The 18,854-nt window shown below is 34.7% G+C and overlaps 1 protein-coding gene across 3 annotated transcripts in view; it reads left to right on the top strand.

The window, feature by feature from the left end:
* Positions 1-18,854, top strand: part of MMP16 (matrix metallopeptidase 16) — a 311,611-nt gene that overhangs the window by 278,979 nt on the left and 13,778 nt on the right. Inside the window, exons 9-10 of one of the 3 annotated variants that reach the window (XM_040493923.1) lie at positions 96-211; positions 7,120-17,017. The exons of 1 other annotated variant lie outside the window; for it this stretch is intronic. In XM_040493923.1, the coding sequence (XP_040349857.1) occupies positions 96-211; positions 7,120-7,454 (451 nt within the window). In that variant the 3' untranslated portion in view covers positions 7,455-17,017. Of the gene's footprint in view, positions 1-95; positions 212-7,119; positions 17,018-18,854 lie in introns of those variants that run through there. One more of the 3 variants, XM_040493925.1, reaches the window with a different exon arrangement.

Here is an 18,854-nt window from a genome sequence, read left to right as displayed (position 1 = left end):
GATTTAATGAATGTTAGCTATTACTGTGTATACATAATTTCCTTCTCTATGCATGTGTTTTGTTTTTTGTTGTTTTTGTTTATTATCCTTTTTAGATATTGGAGATATAGTGAAGAAATGAAGACCATGGATCCTGGCTATCCCAAACCAATCACCGTCTGGAAAGGTATCCCTGAATCTCCTCAGGGAGCCTTTGTGCACAAAGAAAATGGTATGCAGCATATGCATTATATATTTCATGAGTTTACGAAATATTTTAATAATGCATTCTAATTTTTCATTATGAGAGATTAAATCATTAGAAAATACCATACTAGGGCCATAATATATTTATGTGAACTTTCCTTCGTAAATTTATGCTTAATATTATGCTTCAGATGTTTTTTTTTTTTTTTTACCTCAGCTTATTTTAGTTTATAAGAAAAAAATGAAGGTAGTGTTTTAAAATGAAGGGTGTGGATACCTTCGAAGTAACCTCGCCTATTTTTCTATTAAAATTACTAGAAAGTTAAGAGCAGACATATATAGGACAGGAGCTGGTCACAAGGAAGGTATGTTATAAGTGTGGCCTGAGACACAAAGACATCCAGCAATTGTGCATGCTGAAGATGTTGATTTTTAATGCGCACTTTTGGCTTAGGGTGTCAGCAAACAGGGAAGATCCCAACTCAATACAGTCAGGCTAAGTGGCTGAATGATTGCTCAATAACAAGAAGCAGATCAGAGACCTGCCTGTGTTCCTTGCTCTCCATCTCAAGATTTGAGTTTCAGCCAGGTCCAAAGTAGAAAGTTAGCCAAGCGACGGAAAATCCATACACTCCTATCTGTTGGTATATGTAAAATCTGAACATTTCTCTCCTCATTCAGAGATTAGTAAATAGGAATAAACCATAATAGTAATTAAATATTCCAGAAGAATACACAGTATTCCAGAACAAAGGAAAGAGAAATAATTCTGAAATACATAGAAAAAGCACACCATAAGAAAATGATATACCATTTGGGTCCTCAATAGCATGAAAGCCTGTAACATATACGCAACAAGAACAAAATAAATATCACTTGCAGGAACAAAATTAAATGTGTCGGATGAGGAAAGAACAAAAAAGTTTACTGAAGAAATAGGAGGAAAATGAAAATCAACACCACCACTGAAAACTATAATTAATCATCAGCATATTGCCAGAGTTGAAGACAACTATACACTGAGTGTAACCCTGAAGGAACTGAGACCTGGAATGAATAAACACCAATGAGAAAAGTCTAAGTACATAAACTGTATTATGACCCTTGTTATATGAAGTGATATATTACATGCTCTATGAGAGTACCCCACAAGTAATATAGTGTAGGCAGAGACAAAGTCAGAAAGAACCTAGAAGCTCTGATCATATAACTTGTTGAGAATTACAGCAGTTTTTTGTATATTCTATTGGTTCATAGAATGAAAAGACCAAGTTAAGATAAAGCCAGGATGTGATAAAAGCAGAAATGCACAGGAAAGGGCAGATAGAAATGAAAACATATCTTTCAAAAGGTTATCAATAAAAAAATGAGGGAAGTAACAGTGCAGCCACATTGGAGGCTGTAAAATCAGATCAAAATAAGTTCAAAACCTCGAACTATACAGATGGATTTGAAAAGGACAAAGGAATGAAAGAAATAGGTGAAAAATGATCACATGGAGGCCAAAAATTGAGATTACCCCTACCAATTATAGGTATCACCGAGGAAGAAGCTAGAGGAGAGGAGATTTCTTGAGGTTAAATTAAAGGGGTTTTATTAAAGCCCAGATAAAACCAACTCTAGGTAATATTTACAGAAGCCTTACCACTGCTCTAGACTGTCTTCAGTAAAGATTATCGCATAGTATACAAAAATATTGCAAAGAAAATTCAACCGAGATCTCACTGGTTATTACCTCTAGAAAGTTTGATAATAGTTTCTCGTTCCTTATCTTTGTTTTATTAACTTTCTAAACTGAGTCTACCTTTTATAATAAAAATAACTTTTAAAGTAAGTAGTAAATTGTTTCACAAGATTGAAAAAGTACACATAATCTTTTTTTTTAAGTTTATTTATTTTGAGACAGAAAGAGAGTGCAAGTGTGGGAAGGGCAGAGAGAGAGGGGGAGAGAGAGAATCCCAAGCAGGCTCCGCACTATCACTGCAGAGCCCAACATGGGGCTCAAACTTATGAACCACGAGATCATGACCTGAGTTGAAGTCAAACGCTTAACTGACTGAGCCACCCAGGCACCCCTGAAAAAGTACACACTGTCTGAATTCCTTACCACATTAACTTTTCATTTTCCCTGCTTCTATTTACAAGGCCTCTAATATCTGAGATCTGATCAGAGTCTCTGGGGATAAATCATAATTATATTAAAAAAATCTTCTTGATGCCCCCTGTCCCATGGTTTTTCATATTCTTTTCCATCTGAATATTTAATCATATTCATTCTGTATAAATCAGTGAAATTGTGCTGAAGAGTATATTCTGAACTGAATTAACTCTTTCATAAATAGTTTCTGAACAAGTATGAAGCAACACATCAAAATTGTTTAAGTTAGAATACATAATTATATTCTTTTGGTTATATTAATACAATTAACAAAATACTATCAGTTTTCACCCCTGCCAAAATTCCTACTCAATTTTATGTGTCCTACAAAACAGGACTGAGACTACCAAGATCATATTCCTATGAGCATTTTCCCCACTCTCTACCCACCTCAAAGGTCAATTTCAGAAGGGGGAAAAAACAAGTTTTCTTCTATTCAGAATTTCGAGGCTTCTCTTTACATAGTAAAAAATAATTTTGTAAAATACTGACAAAGAACATGTTGGGAAAAATCAACGCTTACAAATGACTAAAACCTACAGATGAAACTGCAATATATCTATGTTTTCTGGACCCCTCCTATCCAGTCCCCTCTTTGATTTGACTTCAACATTGCGTCACTCTTCATCTTTCAGGCTCTCCTCCTTGAATGTCCTTTTTTGCTTACCCTATCCCTTGCACTCAAAATCTCATAATAATCAGCTTATATGCTCATTATCCGCTCTGATGTAAACTCTTTGAAAACAGTCACATAGTAAACATTCAATAAATATTAGTTGTATAAATTAATTTTATGCCTCCCATTACTCTAAAAATTCACTGCCTGGAGGAGATATCTCATTTATCTGAAACACTTGTTCTGTACAATAGCAATACCAAACGATCTGGAAGGCCTTGGTCGGTCAACAGCAAAGTCTCCTCTTTTCATTATCTACAGATGTCATGCTTGTAGCTTCTTACCTTAAATTCACAGTTTACACAGTTTCTTCCCTTGGATTTGTGTATGAAAGATGAAAAGTTCAAATTATTAAGTAAACAAATTTGTATTTGTAGTTTGACTCAAAGTAATTCCCCATAAGTCTATGCGCTTGGTATTTGATAGTCATAAAGTTAAAGATGATAGAACACTGAATGTTTTCTCTGGTTTATCCTTCTGTCAATGTAGGAATTTGTTCCTTGGAATCGTCTCCTAGTGGTAATCTTTTTTAAAAAAAAAGTCTACAGATTCAGCAATTCAGCTATAGGTTTTTGAAGAGTGTGTTTTATATTATATGCCTCCCTATATACCTACTGGTATTAATTTTGCCATTTTTATCAATGAAATATGAATACTTGGTGCTATTTATTGAATGCCTATCATGTATCAGTTGTGCTACATAAATTCATTATCTAATTTAATTGTCCAACATAAATAACTTTATGTAATTATTATTTATTAATGAGGAAACTGGCATCAGCTAGTTTAAGTAACTTATTCATGATCATAAGAAAGGTAAGATTATATATTTGAGGTTTGAAACTAGAACATTCTAGCCCCACTGAATGTGCTATAATATACTATCTCCAAAGAGGAAAATTTAACACCATTCTCTACATTATATCATTAAGGTAACTGATTATCTGTCAAGTCTGGCTTAATTTTTCATCATGTCACGCTAGACAAATTTAGGCTTTCTCAGAATGTAGCTTCCTGAGCCATCATCCTCCTGGTTTTTGCCTGTAACCATCTAAACAGTTTTCTCATTGTCCTGTCTACTTTTAGTTTCTGAAAACACAGCAATATAAATGAGATTTGAGTCATAAAGAATATAGTGGAATGATTTCTTCTTAGCATTTATTATTTGACCATGTTTTAAGCAAGAACAAGTTTTTAACACATACTAAAATTTTAGTGAAGAATCACTGAATTGCCTCTCCCTCAAATTGTTTCTATGTTAATTGCCATCAAGGCATACCACCTAGATATTCTATATTTTCTCCTTAGAAAGTGCACTTCTAAGGTAAATACAAGATTCTACTTTTAAACTGTTGCATTTCATTTTGCTGATTGCAGCCCTACTTTAGCCTGATTCTTGATTCTGTTGATTTGCTATAGTCCCTACTCCCCATTCTCACCCTGGGTTAAAATATACAAGTGAAATTCAAACACATATTTCCACAAGATTCAGTTTATTCATTCACATTTATTAAACATTAATTAACTTCTTACTAATAAATATATCAGAGTGGAAAACAGAGAACACATAGGCACTGTCATCCAGGAACATCTACTAAGTTAAAACAAGACAATTAGGGTGGACAATGTCTCATTACATTTTAGTATTAAGCAATAGAAAAGTCACCAGTAAAATCCAGTCAAATATGAGAGAAGAAAAAGCTGTCACATAATACATTACAGCCCCACTGAATGATTTCTCAGAATTTCTCAAAAAATGGTAATTTGGGTAAGAATTCATCTCAGGTTGCTATTCTTATTAACATAACATCTACGACAGTGTAACATCAAAGCTACTCTCAAAAAGGAAGAAAAATGAGTGCATCAACATTTCTTCAACGAGGTGCTATTTCATAAGTGGTGAAACAAAACCAGACCTACATTATTGAGTGAGATGAATATTGTGGGATCAAGGTTTGACAGATTTCTATTACCATGATTTCAGGCCATTTCTTTTCAAGTATTTTTATTATTTAAATTCTATGGACTAGATATGTTACCTCATAACAAATATATTCAGTAAACTACAATCCTACTCCTTTATGTGGAGTGTGCTACTATAAAATTTGGCCTGTATAAATGTAAAAATGGAAACTTCTGAACTTTTGCATCGTACCCAGTAGGTTCACAGTAATTAGCTTTGACTAAAAATTAAAGATGAGAACACTTCCAGCTGTTAGTTTCCAGTTTATAAATATAAGAAGTAAATTCACCTGTTTTGAAGGTCTGTTTAATTCTAAATCAATGCCATTATTCAACAGTGATTGTCTAATGTACTATTATCTGGCAAGTCTTCAACGTTTCTTCATCCAAGCTTGTTGAGTAATTACATTGGATTTCATTAGTGTGATCAAATACCAGCTCCCTGCTGAAATATTTGAATCTACATACACCTGCTTTCACTTGGCAAGTTACTCTGATTGCAAAACTGCCCTTCGAAACTAAAAGCACCAGCAGATTTTTATGGCATTGAACAGAATGATTTCCAAAATGAAGTGACCTGAAGTGCTGGTCTCTCCGAGATGAAATTTTTGGAAAGGTGTCAGAGTTTTTCGTTGCATGGGTGTTACCTCTCACACCTGTGATGTTTAATCAAGAAGCATTTGTTAAAAGAGATCTCTAAAGGACACAGTTTTAGAAAAACCATTAAGTATTCAGGCTCCAGAACTAGATCAAGATTTAAATTCTGCTTTCACCAGGACTTGGACATATTATTTTATCTCTGAGCCTCGGTATCTTTGCCTGAAAAGTATAGGTGCATAATTCCACCTGACAGAATGGTTATGAGTATTAAAATATGTCATTTACTGAGTTTTAAACACAGTACTTCTTACGTAATAAGTGCTCAATAATACAGGTTAAAGAAAACCATCATAAATGATTATTAGGCCTACTATTCAAAACAGCTCCCAAAATAAAGTTTTTAATTATAGCATTAAAACATTTCTTCTTGGCTTCGTGAATTTTATCTCAAAGTAAGAATTAAGTCCAATGAGTGTGAGTGTAGTCACAAAGAAACTTGACATGAAGAAGCTCTGGATGAAAAGAGCTTTTTTTTTCCCCAATAAAAACAACAAAAATTGAGAGAACAGCCCTAAATACACACACACACACACACACACACACACACACACACACACCCCAGCTTTCAAAGTCTATTATCTGCATCCATAATGTTTTGGAACAGAAAGCATATGTACTGCTAGTTACATGAGCTTTCCACAGACCACCTCCTCCCCCATGAAATATGTTAGTTGGAAATATTAAAGATAGAATTGTAGATTGATAGATACTCTACTTTATTAATCCTTCACTACATAAGTAAATAAGAATGTTAAACGAAAAGGACAAAAGGAGAAGGAAGAAAATGGGCATGATGTAGAACCAGAAATAAAGTGAGTGCAGAAATACTCTAAATACTTATTTACTTGCTGAGATTCCCAACAGGCAAAGGAAAACATCCCTATAGTGTTATGACTTACGAATCGTGATGATTTCTCGTCCAAATGACAAAAGCAAACCTATTGTTTAGGTACAACTGCTCCTGATACTAAGATGACTAGAAATTTCCCCTGAGGTGTTTCATGGAGAGGCCTCCTCATCATGTATTGTACAATGTCCTGTCGACAGCGGTCAGCGGGCAAACAGTTCTTCAGTTTATAAGGCTGTTTCAGCATCTTTTAACATAGGTTGATATTATCACCCTGATGTGTAATTCTGAAACAGCAACCTTATAAGTGAAAAATAAGGTCAAGTTCTCTTTCCAGACTAGGAGTAGATGTGTACAGCATGATCTTTCAACATTCTGCTGTAGATACTTCGGCTCTTGGCTAAGATTTCCATAGGCATTAGAGGGCACAATTCCTACAGCATATCGGCCAGATTCATTTCAACAGGTGGCTGAGCTGAAGATGTGTTCTTCCTACAAAAACTGAGGGGCCTTCACATACATCATTTACAAAGTAGCCTAATTAAAATGTAAATCTAACTGAACTCAAATTTCTATCCATATACACTTTCAAAATAAGTGGTACCCATCTGTGTGTGTTTCCCCCTCTAGGCTTTACGTATTTCTACAAAGGGAAGGAGTACTGGAAATTCAACAACCAGATACTCAAAGTAGAACCTGGATATCCCAGATCCATCCTCAAGGATTTTATGGGCTGTGATGGACCAACAGACAGAGATAAAGAAGGACACAGCCCACCAGACGATGTAGACATTGTCATCAAACTGGACAACACAGCCAGCACTGTGAAAGCCATAGCTATTGTCATTCCCTGCATCTTGGCCTTATGTCTCCTTGTATTGGTTTACACTGTGTTCCAGTTCAAGAGGAAAGGAACACCCCGCCACATACTGTACTGTAAACGCTCTATGCAAGAGTGGGTGTGATGTAGGGTTTTTTTTTTCTTTCTTTCTTTTCCAGGAGTTTGTGGTAACTTGAGATTCAAGACAAGAGCTGTTATGCTGTTTCCTAGCTAGGAGCAGGCTTGTGGCAGCCTGATTCAGGGCTGACCTTTCAAACCCAGAGGGTTGCTGGTCCTGCACATGAGTGGAAATACACTCATGGGGAAGCTTCCATGATGCACAGTATCTGCCGTTCTTCAGTCCTTTGTCTTTCTTTGTCATTCAGTTCTAGGCCTTTCCTCTGCACGCTCAATGCCCAGTAAATTTTCAGGATTAACTAAAGAAGAGGAAAAAAAGAAGAAAAGATTCTTCTTAAAGGTTTCTAATATTATTTTCCTTCTGAAGTCTGAGCCCATATCTGGGGGAAAAAAAAAGCAAAATGGAAAACCCATGAATTTTGCTTTAAAGCAAAGAAAAAAAAAAAGTTAAACAAAAAACCCACAATTGAACTTTCAGGAAAGTGTGAAGACCCAAAACAGCTTTGTCTCCAAAGAAGATAGCTCTCTGACTGCTATGGATAGTCTCCTACACTTCATTTTTGTCAGGTGGGAGATCTGGAATATACATGCAGGACTTTAGACTGTTGGGACAGCCATTTTCCAACAAACAAGGGGCCAAAATATCTGCAATATAGTAACAGCCTTAATAATAATACATCCATTTTTCGTTTTATACAGCTGTTCTCAGCTATGTCCTCAATGTTTCATCACATTTATACTCATAGCTATATTCAAACAGGACCTTTTGATTGTTTTTGAAGTGTTTCTAATCCCCTTCCTGCCACCTGACCCCTGCATCATTGTGATAATCTCCCCAAGTTGTATTAGGCCATTGCCCCAGGCCTTCCATGGGTCTGTCAGAAATATTCATTATAAGCAGAGCAAGAAGCAGTATGTCTCCAAAGTGGTTTAAAGTGACAGTTATTTTACAAGGATATGTGACACTAGTAATACATTGGTGTAACCCTTTGAGAACTATCAGATCAGCTTTCAGAGTCTTAGGCTTGTCAGTCTTGCTGTCTGGTAACTTACAGAACTGGGCAATGGTAAACACAGGCACAGGTTCAAGAAGTTCAGGTTTTTAAAAAAGATATCCTATAACCCCATGTAATTTTTAAGAGATTTACGGTACTACATAAATGCATTTATAGCAAACAGAAATGATGTTACTTGCCAAAAAATTTTCTGGCAAATAAAAAGATATTTTATTAAGAAAATATAAGAGTGAAATTTTATTCGAAGAAGTGATTATGATAGCCTAAGTCTTTTTTTTTATTTTTCTTAGACATATTGAATTTCTGTTTTAAGGTCCATTGCATGAAAATTCAATTTGCCTTGGTACATGCAGTTAGCATTGCCATTTTACAAATGATTTAAAATGATGACTCTGAGATTGCATGAATATCTCTAGTACATTACCTATTGCATGTCAACCATAGTTCTCAAAGGGTTAGTGTGGCTTCTGGCATTTAGCCATCCATTTGATCACTGACAGAGCCAAGAGACCACCAAAGCATTTCATTGTTGAGTGTAATTTGTCCTAACAGCAGTATTGTCATTTTCATGTGACCTGCAGAGCAGGTTTGTATCAATATTTTTTTCCTAGAGAAAAGTCAGCAACTGACAGACCTCTTTATTGATTTTTAGGAGCTGCTTCTTGCAGTGAAAGGCTTTACAGCCACTGGGCTGTGAACTTATTAGAGATGGTCAGAACGAACGCACCCCATGAGTCAGACATTGGCTTTGTGTGAAAGCCAGCTTTTGAGGGGATTAGCTTTTGAAACAATGAACAGCTTGCCTTGAACTTGATTATTGATCTGTTGACTGTCATTAACAACAACTTAAACATTGTCTTCTGTGAAAATTTTCCTTGAAGAGTCCTGTCTATGTCTTTGCCCTTTGACCTTTAACTTGCAAACTGGCACAAACTGAAGGAAATCTGGTATTGCTTCTCCTTTGGAGTGTTAATTGTACTCTAAAACCCTAGTAAGCATGAGCTGTTTCCTTAGAGTAGAGAGAGAGAGAGAGAGAGAGAGAGAGTGTCGATGGTGGTTCTGCAGATGGACACTTTGCAATTTACATGCACACTCGAAAAATGCCCTGTAGGTAGAAGTGACTTTTAATTTTCCTTTAATATAATTTCAAGTCTAAATTCATCATTTTAAATACAAATATAAAACTATAGGGGATAAACAACAACAACAAAAAACTCTCAAAATACTTGAATGGCCAGTGTGGCTTTTATATAAAGCAAGAATTTTATACTAGTGAAAATTTCTTACTCATTTGCTAATAATACATATTTCCAGATGATTTTTAATGAGTGTAGGTACACACATTCTTATTTGGAAATGGATAGTTTGGCTGCCTTGAATTTCTATTTATACTCAACACAGCATGAAAATTAGAATGTCTTTCGGTTAAACAACATGTTTATGATTTGGTTTGGGAAAATATTTTGTAATCCCGGGTGGCATGTTACAGAGCCTTGCAGGTTATTTCTTACAACCTGAACACATATAACGTAAGGCTAAGAAAAAAGAACAGTTAAAAAAGAGGAATGGCTTTACAGTAAAACAGTATGTAATGCAAACTGTATTTTGACAGGATATCAGAGATTATGTACATGAGGGCCAAGAAAGCATGGGGAGAGGACCAAAATCAGGCCTGTAGCTTCACTTCAGTGCTTCCATTCCAGATGATGCTGATATTATAAAGAGTTAGTCACTTATATTAAGCATAGAGGACTATCTACATAAGCTCATTGATATAGTGTTTGCTTATGAGAGGGTTTAATCCTTTTAGGACCTTGATGTCAAGAAAAAAGATGACTGGAAATTGTATTTTGCTAAACGTAGAAATGAGGACTAAGTCATTGGGGACGTGAGTAAATCATTGAGGAATTCCATCAACCTGCATTGAACATTGATTTTTTTTTTTCTAAAATGAGAAAGAAACTGAAGAAACAATCTTTTGCCTCTTTACTCATTTGTCACAGTATCCTGATCCATCAGAAGACTATAAGTATATAAGGGCTAGAAAATAACCATAGCATTAAGAAAGGAAGGACTCTGACATTATGCTTGAATTCTAGGAATGTCATGGCTAAGTGCTGGGTCATATTTACTTCAATGTGAGATGAGATTTGTGTGATAAGAAAAAAAAAAACATATACAGCTTCTCTCTTTACTAGAACAGTTACAATTTCAGGTGTGAGACTACAAGAGATGAGAAAATATTAAGCTCAATATAACCACAAACCTCACGATTCTATTTGTTTATCGTACACAGGGCACTTTGTGGGAATGGTTGCTGACTCTTCTTCCATTTGGGGTTTGGAAAAAAATCTCGATCTTCTTGGATCTTCTTGGAATAGTGAAAGGGAGAGCGACCAATTGGTCTAGCACATCTAGAACAGTGATTCAAAAACATCGTGGAATAAATTTCCATGGGTCAACAACATAATGTACCAGTTCAGTATCAATAGAAACATGCGCTCTATGAAATATTTTTCATCAGACCATCACTAATAGCATGGAAAGTTCTAACTTCGGGTTTCTCAAATTGCAATCAAAACACATTCATGATCACAAAACAAAATTCTCCTTCTGTTTGATTATTTCTCAATACTTTAATATAGACACAAATGTAAACAAGGTAATGTTCCTTACATAAATGAACTATATAGTTTATAATTTTAGCCAAATATTATTGTTCTGTATATTATTAACTGGACTGAAATGAAGTATTAAAATAGTCAATCAGACTGTATTCCCTGTAAAGCAGTAAATCCACATCAGACCGTAGAGGAGGTTGTGAATTTAACTATCAACCCCTTTTAGAACAAAGTGTCTACTGACATGGCAATCAGAACAGGTGAATACAGAGACTCTTTACAACTGCAGAGATACCATAGATAAATTAGAGAACACTATATGATACTAGCAAAGACAACTTCTGTTATAAATCAGAGGGCAAGGCTTTTCTGAATCAGATGTAATAAATTACTAAGTAATAATTTACAGAAAATAATTACTAAGTAATAAAGGATAGAGACTGATTTACTGAAATAAGCAAGTGTTACTTTTACTAGTCAGATTGCTTGTGATCTTTTTCTATTGACACAATTGGTTTCATATACGGTATACTTATTTTTATTCCCTTTCTGTGGGTGATTAAAAACTCAGTGCGGTGGATGAGAACATTGCCGAACTTCACCGGTAGTTCCAATATGTGGATGATGTGTATATACTGGATCCTAGGTATAGTAATATAATATTTCCAAGTTCTGCATATTATGCTGATATCTCTAGTATGATACAAATACATGCCCACACTTTGTGAATCTTACAGTAGAATAACAAATGTGTCCATATTGACTAAATTCAATGTGCTGATGAGAAATGGATGTTATAATCAAGTAGACTGAGTTAACACAAGAGTCATGAAAAGATCTTTTTTTTTTTTTTTTAAGTTTTGGAATTATTTCCAGAAACTAATAAAGGCGGTGATTTACAGATAGTATTGAGTCTGTGAGATTGTAACATATACTGAAACAACCTCGTGGATGGTGGTGAAATCTTTTTCAGTAAAACATAGCAAAGAGTTCATTTAATTTTTGATGCTCTCAGGAGCACATTCCAAAATATCACAGATGTCAAACGGAACATGCCGTCTGAAGCAAAAATGTTAAATTCAGATAAGCTATTTATAAATATCTGTGAATACAATCTCAGCCAATATGTGATATCGCAGAAGGTTTCAAGTCGATAATAGAGGGTCTAACCATTTCGTTACATTTCATGCACCTTCATGATAGTGACTTATTGTGACCACAGGTTATAACTGGCAGAGGATATGTATCTATGTTTTAGGTTACCTGTTGCCTAAGAGGAAATCATAGCTACATCAGAAAAGTTTTATAAGTTATATTTTAAAAATTAGTACTTTATATAATAAAGAAAACCGCAACCAGACATAGCACCACACCATAAATATTAAAATTAAATATTATATATATTAAATATAATGAAAATGGAGGAAAAGGAAAAATGAGTGTTTTGTAAAATATAAAAACATACTATAGCACTCCTTAATACAACTGGAAATCTTACTTTAGCAAGTATTAGAACTAGAGAAAAATGCAACTTCAAGCTCTCCATACTAGTCATGGGTATGTGACATATCAATGTATATAATGAACCAGTGGTCTTTAGATGTTACCCTGCATAAACACATCTCATACTAATGCACTGCCTTATAGGCTAAAAATGTCAAAAGTTAGGTGTTCAGTAACCTCAATTGGAAAGATTTAGAATGTTAGAATCTCCTGAGAAAAGCCACTTTTCTAGGATAGACATTTACCTCAGTAATCGTATAACACAAACACTTGGCATAGTAGCAAAGAGCTTGCCTTTGTGTTCTAATCGTAACCTTTGTCTTTCTGTCCTACTCAAATGATTTTTTGCTTCCACTGGTGTCATTTTGAAATGATGCAGAGATATTTCAGGTCAATTGAATAACAGTTACAAATATCTCTTTCAATATGTTATACGTATATCTCCTTTGAAATTTAAACCAATAGTATCTAAAGCCTAAGAGTGAACGCTGATCTGAACAAATGCTGACAAATTCACAGAAATTGGGTGGAAGATAGATATTGTAAAATTTGTCAATTTTCTGGTGGAATACTAAAGTAGCAGCCTTCAATTTTTAAACAATTTGTGAGCTTATAAATGGACAGAGACATGCATCTTCTCTTTCGAACAATGCTAATTCTTTATATGGAGTAAGGGTATAAGATCATGAGTGCTGTACAAAGCACATCACAGACACTCAAAACTAAGCTCTTTAAGGAAAATGAGAACATACCCAGTTAATTCATGGTCAGTGCATAAGAATAAAAAACATACGAAGGATATTTATTTATGAAGCTTTCTGAAGATTCTATGCCTTTTCAATTTAAAGAGCAGTGTGTCTTAAAATTTATCTTATGTTAACATTGGACTGGCGATAATATTCAAGTTTTCACTCAGTGTGTCTTTACATTCAAGGGCACACTGGGCATCGTAGGACAAATACATCATAAACTAGAATGTTGTGCTGATTACATAACTTTGCCATGTGCTCTTCTATAGAGCTGGATTTATATGCCCTTAAGAAGGGAGACGAAAATCAGTTAAATAGAAAAATGACCATACGATAATTGTATCATGTGAGGCCACTTAGCTTCAGAGCAAGATGTTATTAACCCTCATTTCCACGTAGAAAAACCGGAAGAAGAGAATGGTGAACATGAATAAAATGATTAACTTTTGACTTATGAAGATGTTTCTTGAGTATTTTATCCACTTGTTTTTCTCCTTGAAAAAATATCACACAGAATACAGACATATCTGTAGCACTTGGTCTGTAGCTAGATTGGATCCCAGGCATAACATTGTTTGACACAGGCCTTTTTATACATGCCTCATATACGATGAAGCTTTGGTGAGATGTGTCTGCATGGTAGAATGCTTTTTCCTAGGCTAGGATATGGTGCTGCTTATACTTGCCACCTTTTGTACGAATATATGTTTCTATGTTGGCCTGTCTTGCTGAGATATGGATGAATAAAGCCTGGTGTGAGCTGTCTATTTGCAAAGTCACTAGAATGCATGTTTCATTTGTTCTTTTGTAATGCCAGTTTGGACTTGCTCCCTCTCTATACATTGACAACCCAGTTGTGAAGGTAAAATGTAGTTTCCTTGGATGAATGAATGATTCAATCCTTAAACCAATGTCTTATTTTTGCTTACCACTGAAATACTATCACAGAGGCCACATTATTGCCTGTCTTCTCACAGCTCTTTAGTATTTACTATTGCCTGGGTAAAATTAGGTTTTTGCCTTTTTCGTCACTTCTTTTGTATCTGACGTGGAATACGTTATTCCTTTGTATGTTCATAAATACAAATTTTCACAATCTTAGTTACTTTGTTACTTCCAAACAAACCTGATTTCCAAACCAGGATGATTGCGTGTCTGGTTTTTCTGCTCCTCCAATCCTGAAATTATTTGTTTGCTTTCTGTGAACACACAGACGGTTGGGAGGGCTATACTATTTTGTGTCGTCTTATGCAGACTGTGCCTATATTTGCATCCCTTCCCATTTCCACCTTGCCCTTCTTTTAGTTACAGATTTGATTTCCCCTTCCATCTATGAAAACCAGAATTGAGCAGCACTGTACATCAGACTTGGTGCCTGGAAACTCTGTCTTTGTTCCTCAGTAATTTCCTTCACAAGTTTCACACAAAGACAGTCCCAGTCAATTTCACACACCTTCCAATCTCTTACGTTGGATGCTGACTTTTTTAGAGTTATTCCCCTGAGAAAAATGAAATGCTGAGTATGAAGGCTGTTGTCTGTTGATAAGCCAGCTAAGGAAGTTTGCTTTTGGAGAACGTTTCTTAAATAATTATACAGGAAAGTAAATACCATAATAGAGTGTTCTGCTTAAGGTACATCATGAGGACAAAAATGCCTAAAACCTCAGTTCTTTGGTCTATTTGCCTTTATGTATAAATTACATAAATCACATGTATATTATAAAGAGTGAATAAGAGAATAAGGGGTATTACAGCGGCAGCATTTTGCTGCATTGGTTTTGACTGCATCAGCATTTCTATTGTGAACCTCTATTTTCAGGGGTTTTAGAGACTCACCCATAAAAATTTGCTTCAGGCTTAAAAGTCTTGAAAGATTTTTTTTTTTAGGTATATAATTTTAAACAAATATATCTTGTTTTTATATTAGAGGAAGGAAATAAATGGAGTTTACTAGTTCAAATTTACGCTACTATAACTTTTAATAAACTTAATTTTTTATCAAAAACATAAAATCTAATTAGTCCATAGTCTATTGATGGTTTTTAAAAGAATCAATTATTGATACTGAGAAAATTGCCTGCTTCGTCAGTGTAGTAACCTTTCTTCAAGATGTTTTAAAATCTGTATACTTGTATTAACATTATCTTGATTCCAGTAGTGGATCAGTATGATAATGAACAGAATTTATGCCATCCATATGAGCTATCTGGTAATACAGATTTGGAAGTATATAGTGTGTGTGTGTGTGTGTGTGTGTGTGTGTGTGTGTGTGTGTGTATACATACATATACATACGCACAGTGTGTGTGTGTGTGTGTGTGTGTGTATGTATGTGTGTGTGTATGCCCACATACACACACACATACATATTTAACATAATAAGGGGAAAATGCTCCCATAAATTTAGTTTATCAAATAAATACCATATACTATATTAAAAAATAATTGCACATACATTTGTCTTTCAGAGCCAGAATGAGATGCAAGCAATTGCAAAGGAAAGTTGTCTGTTGGGTAAACAATAGACATTTTATAGCTTCTTATGAAAACCATTTTTCCTTTCTATATTGTGGTTATGGGAAATAAAAAGAATGTAATGCATATAATTAATGCAGACTTTATTTAAATAACATTAAAATATGAAGCAGAGAGAAACATTAGGAAATTAAATATTTAGGTTATTATCTTTTGGTTTGCTGACAATACTTTGCCTTTATTTTAATTCCCCATGATATTTTCAGTTCTGGAGAGGGTATTAAAATCTAACTTTAAGCTTCTGGATTGTTCACATTACACTCAACACTACTTCATTAAGTTCTTGATAATATGTAGTCTTCTGTGTGCAAAGAAAGAAATAAATAACACATTTATTTGCTGAATGAGCTTTAAGATTTGCAAGTTGTTAGTGGTTTTTTGCCCACACAGGATTCTATACATTTATAACATCTTAAATCTGGCATATAGATATATATATATTTTTTCAGATAGCTTCTACTGACAAACACAAAGCTTGTTTGTGTGCAAATATAAGGCTAAATAAATGGTGCTAAAGTGTACTATGACTGTCAGATATAATCAGGCAAAATTTTGTGGTGCTTAAATTAATTTTTTCATTGATTTTATTGATCAATGCATTAAACAGTGTTTATTATTCACAAGTTGTCTTTTATTAGTAAAACAAGGCCTCATAGCACATTGTTAAATAAAATGGTTGACTAGTCTATGTAACAGCTCACCAAGCTACTATCTCTTCAACTCCTTATAATGTTGCGTCATTAAAGGTCAAGGGGTCATGCTATTAATCTCATCGCTGCAGACCATTAACATGACTGAACTTTTCCACAAAGTACTTATGTTTACAATGCTATAACCCTTTGACTGCTGCGGCAACCTTTAACCACACAAATGTCACAAGCTAGAATCATCAGCATGGTTCTTGCCATGGCAATCAAAGAGTTAAGGGCTGTGCAGTGATTTGTTTTGTATTTATTAATTTATATTTATTTTGTTTCCATTCAAGGAGGGGATTTTGGGTGGGGCAGTTTTTGTCTGCTGTAAGTGTCTTAACCTAGGGAAGGGTTAAATGGCTTTTTATACTATTGCATCTTCTGTATTTACCATCAATTCATTGTGTTGTAATTAAAAAAAAACTGTCAATAAATAAGAGAAAAGAAAACAGTTCATAGATATTGTGGTTTTACTCAATGAATGATATACATGCATTTATGACTAATATGGAGGCTGTGACGTATAGCAGCCTGCACTCTGTCTTCCTAATCGATATGAAAGAAAATGACAACCCTAAAATAATTTAGGCCAAAATTTCCTGTGTGTTTGCCTGAATCATCAAGTATATTAAACTAGCCACATCAACTGGAGAATTATTTAACAACCAACTAGATGCGTGTGACTGGCCAAGGACAGGAGCAGGAAGAATCACTGCATCAGATATATTTCAGGCCAATACCCATGAACATAGGCTATGTTAAAATGTCATCACCACTTGACAAGAATAAAGATTACTTTTTGGATAGGTGAGTGTAATTTATTGTTTAAAGTCATACATCATGACTGTCTAGGTAAATCTAATCAAGGGTGTTAATTTTTATAGCAAAAATCTTTGGCAGAACCCCATTTAATACTATTTTTTAAATGGTAGGACATTTTAAAGGATGGTTATGAATAGCCATGAGTGAAGAACAGATGCCCAGAAAACAGAAGTAAAGATAAACATTTCCATATCTAGATTTTATTAAATTATCTTGAACAGAGGATCCACTATGAAATCTCTTGCAGTGTCAAAGACTTGCATGAAATCAGGTGCTAACGTCAAAGTTTCCTGAAAATCAGATCTCATGTAATATCAATAGTCCCAAACAGTCATCTGAATTTTTGGAAGAATTAGGAATGCACTCTGGGACTGAAGAAAAATGTGTTCTCTCATACAAGAATCAAGATGCATCTGTGCACCAAGAAACTCATCTTAAATTTTAATCCAGACAAAAAAAGAGGAGCTCTTAAAAGGGGGAGCTCTGAAGCAAGGTAACTAACACAATCACAAGGGACTTAATTGTCTGAAGCAATAAACAGTAGACTAGAGGGACAGAAAACTGTTTGTGTTGTCTTTGAAATCTACTTCTAGGGTGAATCCCTGGGAATTTGGATATCTATCTCAAAGAGTTTAAAGGGAAACTGACAGATAAGAGTTGTTGGGCTTTTGAAACATGTCAGCACATAAGAACCTACAAGTTTAGCCAAGAAACAATATAGTGTATTTTTGCTTGTAGAAAGCTTTGTTTTTAATGTTTTATTTATTTTTGAGAGTGCAAGCGGGGGATCAGGGGGAGGCAAACAGAGGATCTGCGCCAACAGCAGCAAGTCCAACTTGGGGCTCCAACTCAAACCTCAAAATCACCACCTGAGCAGAAGTCAGACGCTCAACCTACTGAGCCACCCATGTGCATCTGTAGAAGGCTTTTAAACAAAAGAAAACCTTTATTTTTATAAGGCTGTCAACAATATGAAACCTTAAATAATCAGGCTGAATTGAAGAATAAATCTTCCTTGTTTTTATTATCAAAGAGAAATAAAAGGTAGAAATATCGATCTAACCTAGTATTTATTTTTCTTATGTACTTGAATTTTATTTATTTAATATTAAAATACACTATTACATGACCTATCTTGCATGATTGATGCCACAATCAAGGACCAAATTAGAATGCTATATTGTGGAGAAAAGAAGAAATCCAGATAGGGTTATTGAGAACTCAAGAACACAACCAGAACACTATAGAAGCATAAATACCATGAAGTAAATGATAATGTTTGCACATTTTACATCCTTTTTTAAATTTTTTTTATGTTTTATTTATTTTTGAGAGAGAAAAAGAGAGAAAGCACAGGAGACAGAGAGAGAGAGGGAGACACAAAATCCAAAGACAGGCTCCAGGCTCTGAGCTGTCAGCACAGAGCCCAATGTGGGGCTCGAACCCATGAACTGCGAGATCATGACCTG

This window comes from Herpailurus yagouaroundi, unplaced genomic scaffold (genome assembly GCF_014898765.1).
Source record: "Herpailurus yagouaroundi ecotype Mexico unplaced genomic scaffold, PumYag 186, whole genome shotgun sequence".
Classification (NCBI taxonomy): Eukaryota; Metazoa; Chordata; class Mammalia; order Carnivora; family Felidae; genus Herpailurus; species Herpailurus yagouaroundi.
Note: the sequence above shows the minus strand (reverse complement) of the source record. Positions and strands in the feature narration are given on the sequence as shown.